General features: G+C 46.9%; 1 protein-coding gene across 1 annotated transcript in view; it reads right to left on the minus strand.

Moving 5' to 3' along the window:
* The window catches only part of Tfcp2l1 (transcription factor CP2 like 1), a 49854-nt gene extending 43238 nt beyond the window's left edge, over positions 1-6616 (minus strand). The window contains exons 1-2 of the mRNA XM_028771505.1: positions 6519-6616; positions 2213-2364 (exon numbers count right to left, since the gene is read on the minus strand). Coding sequence (XP_028627338.1) covers positions 2213-2364; positions 6519-6580 — 214 coding nt within the window. The 5' untranslated portion in view covers positions 6581-6616. The remainder of the gene's footprint in view (positions 1-2212; positions 2365-6518) is intronic.
* Between the last annotated feature and the right edge of the window lie 929 nt (positions 6617-7545).

Raw genomic sequence — 7545 nt, forward strand, 5'->3', positions numbered from 1 at the left:
TTTTACTAGTTAGTCAAGACAGTGCATTTGCAAACTCTCACAATAGATAAGAGGCCTCTGTCTGACCAGAAGCCAATATGGAGTGCTCAGTGGGGTTCTATGAGAATCCTGGAATCAGAGATACCCTGTCTCAAAATATCAAAGAACAAGAATGCATAACCAACACTATCTAGGGATAGAGGGAGTATGGCTCTGTGATAGAAGCCTTGCACGATAGGCTATTGTGCAAGGGTTCAATTCTATTGTTGTAAAATAATAAACCCAGGAAATATACTAAGTTAACCCAAGGAGATGGACAGAACCTCAGAGTGGGCCCTTTTCCCTCTTTTAACATCTACGATGGAGAGGAGGATGTTCTTTTAAATGTGTTTGTAAGACCTCATATGCTAGTAAACAACCTTCTAACATTGGCTAAATAACAGCGGAGGGGCATGGTGAACACAACCAAAGAAAGCCTTAAGATGGTGAAGGGGACAGACACACAGTGTCCCTGTTCAGCCTCAACACCTCACACCGCTCACTCATCAGCTCTCTGAAACATGGCCCCAAATAAGTCCCACATCAGTTCACTCCCAAGTTTAGACAAGAATCAGGAAGGAGAGTGGGGGGGAGAATGATGAGGAGACCGTGAGGAAAGAGAGTGCTCAGAGAGAAAGCTGGCAGCATTTAACCTTCAACAAGAGAGGACAATGACAGAAGTCACTGCAAACACAAGGGACTGCTTCCAGTTGGCTTGTCACCTGCTATCAGTGGCCAACAAGCCACCACAGGAGTAATAAGCATGCAGCCCACAGAGCACAGTCCATCAATGACAGGGGCAGATTCCACACAGAGGTAGCCCAGCCACTTCCATTTGTTATGAGTTCTAGACATGAGCAAGGTCAAATCCAGGAGGCAATTCTACAGAATGGAGGCAGCTTTTGCAAGGGCTTGGCTGCCCCTCCCAGATTCCAACCCATAGCAGTGCGAATCAGATTCTTTATGAGGCAATCCAGGAGACAGTGCTAAATACCTTCCCATCATTAGAACAGACACCAACAAAGTTCTAACCACCAAGGTACCGCTGGGGTGTCTGACAATTGAAACACTCAAAAAGGGGAACATGGGGTGGAGAGATGTAAGAGTCACTGATCTGAATTCTACATAGTGAAAGAGAAGAACAAGCCCCTGACTTCAAGTGTATGTATATACACACACACCATATATAATCATGCACACACATATATACATACATACATACATACATACATACATACATACATAGACATAACAGAAAGACTTTAAAGGAGTATTAAAAACTAGACAGAGTACAAGCCTACAGTCTCAGCACTTAGAAGTTGAAGCAGAGCCTTTAATCCCAGCACCCAGCACTTGGGAGGCAGAGACAGGCGGATTTCTGAGTTCGAGGCCAGCCTGGTCTACAGAGTGAGTTACAGGACAGCCAGAACTACACAGAGAAACCCAAAACAAAAACAAAACAAACAAACAAACAAAAAAGAAGTTGAAGCAGAAGTATCTTGAGTTCCATCTTAATACAGGCTACATAGCAAGGCTCCAACTTAAAAACACAAGAAAGACTGGAAGGGCTGATGGTTGCACAACTGTCATCAAGTCAGCCAGGCAGGCCACTTACCTTCACCCCTTTAAACAACCCCCCCCCATCAGACTTCCTCCTTTTACACAACAAAAAGATCAAGACTCTGAGAAGAAACAGTAGGTCACCGTGCTAGAGCCACCAAGGGCAGCTGCTCTCTGGCAGGTGCAAGCCAGATTCTGAGCTGGGGAGGACATGGGCCAGCTGTTATTCCGTAAAGACAGCAGACCAGATATGAAAAGCACCAAACAGTAATAGCAACCATCAACTAGAGAGTTTGGGAGGCATGTGAGGAGTGTTATGAGATGACCCACTCCTGGCTTTCCCTCCCTTCTTCTCTTCCCCCTTCTCAAGAGTCTCGTTCTATTGTTCAGGCTGTCTCAGCATATGGAGTAGGACTACAGGCTCACATGATCACTCCCAGTTCAGTTTTCAGTATTTCCATTCCAGTTACCCAGTGGAGTCATGTAGGTCTTGGGAAGTCATACAGCTAACCCACAGAATCTAACCCTGCACCTGACTCCTAGTCCCAAGTCACAGGTAAAGAGGCCCAACAGGGTCTTGTACATCTTCTGCTAACTATCCCACTTGTCCCCTATGCCCAGGTTACAATTCTACCTTGATTGAGGTATGTCAAGGTCTCTTCATGTAGCTTCACCGCTGGAGAGGTGGCGGCACACAGCACATACTGTAGGGGTGGCAAGCGGGCCCCATTCTCAGGAGATAGCTGAGGTTCCTCCTGCTTGAAGATGGGCAGAGCCAGCACATCACTGTAAAACACAGGAAGCAGTAGTCAGGAACAAAGCCCAGGAACACAGAGCAATGTTGGGCAAGGTAGATGCAGGTCATGGTAGCAAAGACAGCCTCAGAGTCCGTCGTGACATGCTGGCTGGCCTAGTTCCGCATCCACACGCCCAAATCCTAGATGTAATCATTACTGTATGATCCTAGCTTCATCCACTGGCTCTCATGAGAGCTGTTCACCCAACGGCTAGAAGAAATACGGAAGTGTAAAGTTGTCTCCTACCTCCCAAAACCTAAGTGACAAACCAGCAGCAAGTGACTTTATTCTTCCTTCTTTTTTTTTTTCCTTTTTTTCTGGGAGGAGGGATACAATGCTCAGGGACTGAATCCAGAACAGTGTCCATGCAGACAAGTGTAACTATATACCCCTAGCCGTGGGCACCTCGTTTCTATCTGTAAGCAATCACACAAAACATCTTCCAGGACATTCATCTGAACTATTTTATTCCTTTTTTACATTATTTATTTATTGAGTGTGTTTGTGTGTGTGTGTAGGTCACAGAACAACTTGCAAAATTCAGGTTTTCCCTGTTATGTGGGTCCCAGAGACTGAACCTAGGTCATCAAACTTGGCACCTTTACACACCTCCCCAGCCTCAACTTTTAGTCTTGAATCAACTCTTCTATGTATCAACAGTTGGCAGTCTATCATAACTATAGACTACATAACTGAAGAGCCATTAGCTTCCTCACTCACAAGGACACACACCTTCATCTCTTCCAAAAAGGGGATGATTGGCCTGTCTTGTTTTAGTTTAACATGTATTTAGTATGTATTTATTGAAATATTTGTGTGTGTGTATGTGCGCTTCCATGTGCGCGCCCAGACACATGTACATGTGAACAAGTGCACACTCAGCACGTGCACACACACATCAATATTAGGGGACAACTTTTGGGAGCTGGTTCTCTCTTGCTACCTCCATGTGGACTCCTGGGATTGAACCCGGGTCACTAGGCTTGGCAGCAAACACCTTTTACCTGCTGAGCCATGTTGCAGGTCTGTAGCTCCCCCTTTTAAAGCTCATAGTGAACTCTCCAAAATACTATGAAGATAGAAAACCTTGATTTCAGTTTTCTTACCCAAGTAGCAAATCTTAAAATATTTCCTTCACCTCTAAATAATGTTCCCTACACCAAAAACATCAGCCCTGGACTGGGAGACAGCCTGTAAAGCACTTGCTTTACAACGAGGACCTAACTTCAATCCCAGAGGCCATGGCCTACAAAAGCTGAGTGTGGTTAGTGTGTGCTGGAGAGATGCGACAGGATGACCCCTGAGGCTCAGTGGCTAGGCAGTTTAGTCTGTCTGTCAAGTTCAGGGTCAGTAGGAGCTCCAACCTCAAAACACAAAGTGCATGATATCTGAGGAACAATAATTGAAGGCTACTCGGTGGCCCTAGTGCCCACGCCTTAAATCCCAGCACTTAGGAGGCAGAGACAGGTGGATCTCTGTGAGTTCCAGGACAGCTGGGACTACCTAATGAGACCCTGTCTGAAAACAAACACCGCGCCCCCCCACACACACACAATGCTCACACACCATCACATACATGACACATCAGTCTCCAGTCACCCTGTGACAGAGGAACTTGTTTTTAGACTTCAAGAGGGTATCAGTATGTTGCCCAGGCTAGCCTTGAACGCCCAGACTCGAGGAGCTGTCCCACCTCAGCCTGCTGGGACTTCAGATGGGTGTCCTTACAAGGACAATAAAATCCCTGAGGAGCAGAATGACCTACAGGTAGGTGAGACTTCCTTAAAGATTCTAAACTATGTTGTCACAGAAACAACTACCAAAAGATGCCCCGCCCTATCTTGATGACCCTCCTCCCATCATGGGTCTGGGCCATGAATCAGATCAGCTGACCCAGCTTCACTGCACTGTTACCAGTACGATGTGTTCCCTGTACAGCATCATAAATGAGTGTCCATGAAATAAAACCCAGTACACACCCCAACAGGATCTAACAAATTCTCAGAAAGCTTGCCTTTGGGCACACCTGGGAGACATTCCCTGTGTGGCATTTTTTCTGCTATTCCTGTCTGTTGCCCAAGGTAGAGAGAATACAGGGCTGGCCAGCTTCACCTTCGCCAGAAGCAAATCTTTCCCCTTTTCCAGCCTGGGCAGTTATTAAGGAGCACGGAAAGAAGTAAGCCATCCTGCTCCCCTGGGAATTGCATAATTTCATGTTTGCCCAGACCATGTAAGTTAATAACCCATGCACTGTTACTTTTAAATTAAAAAAAAAAGAGGGGTGTGTGTGTTAAGAGCCATCATTCAACCCCAACTTGTTTCTGGCCTGGTGTCCTTATTTGCCAAGGAATAAAAGTCACCAGAACATCAAACAGAAAGGAAAGGGAGGGACTAAAGGCCACCCACTGTTCACTGAAATCAGATGGCTTGCAGAATTTCTAGCAGAACAAAAAATTATAATAATAGAAAAGGAGAGCTGGAAGTTATCAAATGGAAGAACAAGTGTAAGGCCCAAGGTTCATCCCAGCACTGCAAAAAATAAAAACAAAAAACAAAAACAAAAAAAACAAAACAACAACAAAACCAATAATAATAATATAAAAATAAAATTTAAAATTCTTTAAAGAAAAAAAGAAAAGAAAAATATCCTTGCATTAACATAGGACACAAGGCTCAAGGAGTTCAAACTACTTGAAGGTAAAAAAAAAACCAAAAAACAAAAAAAAAACCACCACCAGCTTCCAGTGGGGAGTATGGCCTGTCCTTATCCATTGCTTCCTCAAAGCACCCAGAGAAACAGTGCTGCTCTGTGGTGGCTCTCAGCCTCAAATGTTTGCCTTCCTCCTTTCATGCTTAGTCAAAATCTTAAAAGTACCTGGGTTGGCTCACAAACTTCCATCTCAGGCACAGACACAAAAACCACACTTCTCCTCTAACAAGGATGATGTTTTACGCAACTAGATTTCAAATACGATTACTTCAGCTCAAGGTCACCTTCAACTTCATTTTTAAGATAGGATAAGATAGATACCTAATGGCCACTCACTATAATCCAAAAGAAACTGCAGGTAACCCTATAGAGTGTTATACAGTTAGCATATATTTATTCTGTAGCATTTTAACTGTGGGCTTTGCATTACCTCAACACCACCGGGTCTGCAGTCCCAAGACCCTAGATTGATTGCCACTTTTGATGGTTTGGAGTTGTTTGTTGTTGTTGTTGTTGTGTTGTTTTGGCTTGGTTTTTAAAACCAAACCAAACCAAAACAACAACAACAACAACAAACCCTGAAGACACACCAGTGAAACCTGGCCAATCCTCAGAAGCCCGGAAGGACAAATAAAAAACTCCACGAGGGACGCCTGGGGGGGGGGGGGGGTCCAAAGAAGCACTTAAGGTTCTGTAGTTAGGGCTGACAGCCCCTGAGATGCCTTCTTGAGCCCACATCAAACACCCTTTGGGGTAAGTAAGGCACATATAATAAACTGTGACTAGGATGGAAATAAAGACAGGTTGAAGCTGGTTCTGGCGAGTTCAGAAAAATAAATGCCTGCTTATTAGCCCTCCAGCCAGCTGCACCACAGTGGGGGGGGGGGGGGGAGAATCCCGAATCCCGTAGTCACTGAAGCAAAGTGGGGAGGTGGGGGAGGTTCTACTTCCTAAAAGAGGGAGTTCAGAGAACTTTGCAAAATCCCGCGGGACCCTCTTCCCTTGAAGCGCGCTAGCAAAATCCCCACAGAAGAGAAGATTTCGGTTAAGCCCGGGCCTGGGGGCCATACTAAGCTCACCGGGGCCAGGGGCGGCCAATCCCTGAAGCCCGAGCCCTCAGGCTGCAGCGCAGACCCGCTCCCGCTATCCACCTGTGGGCAAAGAGCTGGGGCATGGCTTCCCGGGACACTCCAGCTCCTGATGGATAAGGCAAGTTTATTTCTCCGACTGAAGTGGAGAAGGGAGAAGGAAGGCTACGAGACCCGGCCGGGAACACACCGAGCGGCTTGGAGACCTCTGAGGGGCACCCCGCGGGCATCAGCGCGCCTCTTCCCCGATCATACCCCAGGGGTGTCCCACAGGGCCCTTCCCTGGAGGCCTCACTGGTCAGTCAGCGCCCAGACCGATCGTAGGCAGGTGTTGCCGCGTCTTACCGCAAGTAGCTGCCAGAGTTGTGCTGGTTGTAGTGTTCGGGCTGCGTGTGCCAGAACAGCATGGCTGAGGCTCTCACAGCACCGGCCGGGGCGTGGCACTAAGCTGGACGCGGCGACCCTGGCCGCTGTCCACCCCAAAGCAGCACTCGAACCCGAGTGGGCTGCGGCCGGCGCCTTTTATAGGCTGTCAGGTGGGCGTGGTTATCGCAGGCCCGCCCCCACGGCTAGCACGGTGGGAGGGCGGCGCTGAGACGCACCTGCCTGAGCTGTGCTTTTCTGGGAGCTAGTCCTTGCTTGGTCACTGACCCTGGGGACACAGCCACTCTCACTGTGGCCTACTCGCCTCTCAGCTTCCACGCTGAGCTCAAGGCGGTTGCTCAGGGCTCGATTGTGGCCAGGAGTACCTAAGCACTTCCCTTAACGTTTGTGTTTTTCCTTGCACTGAACACTGATGTTATAGCCTTTTTTCCCTGTTGCTTTTACTTGTCTTTAACTCCATGACTAGCTCACCTAGCGTACCATACACAAAGCTGCCTAGCATACACAAAGCCCTAGGCTCTAAGCCCAGATGTAATAGAACAGATCTCTAATCCCAACACTGGTAGAGGCAGGAAGATCAGAAGTTCAAGGTCATCTTCTGCTACACAGTCAGTTACAGAAATACAGGAGACCTTTCTATAAAATAAAATAATAAAAGTAAAATAAACTTAAAAGAGACGCCTGGGCCTCTTACTTAGAGCCCAGAATTAGTTCTTAGTCTGAGTCGGATGTGCCTAGGAAGCATCTGAAAAGAAAGTAGTTTCAGACAGATACCACAGGTTTGTGACAACCCTGCTTTGACAAACTGGGCTTGTGTGACATACAGAAGAGTTTAGGAGTTGGGATGAAGTATCCAGGTGTCAGAAACAGAGGCAGGGCTCTCTTTCCACTTCCTTCACTAGGGTTGTTTTTAAGTCTCTCTCTCTCTCTCTCTCTCTCTCTCTCTCTCTCTCTTTCTCTCTCTCTCTCTGTGTGTGTGTGTGTGTGT

The sequence above is a fragment of the Grammomys surdaster genome, unplaced genomic scaffold, assembly GCF_004785775.1.
Source record: "Grammomys surdaster isolate TR1022 unplaced genomic scaffold, NIH_TR_1.0 208, whole genome shotgun sequence".
NCBI lineage: Eukaryota > Metazoa > Chordata > Mammalia > Rodentia > Muridae > Grammomys > Grammomys surdaster.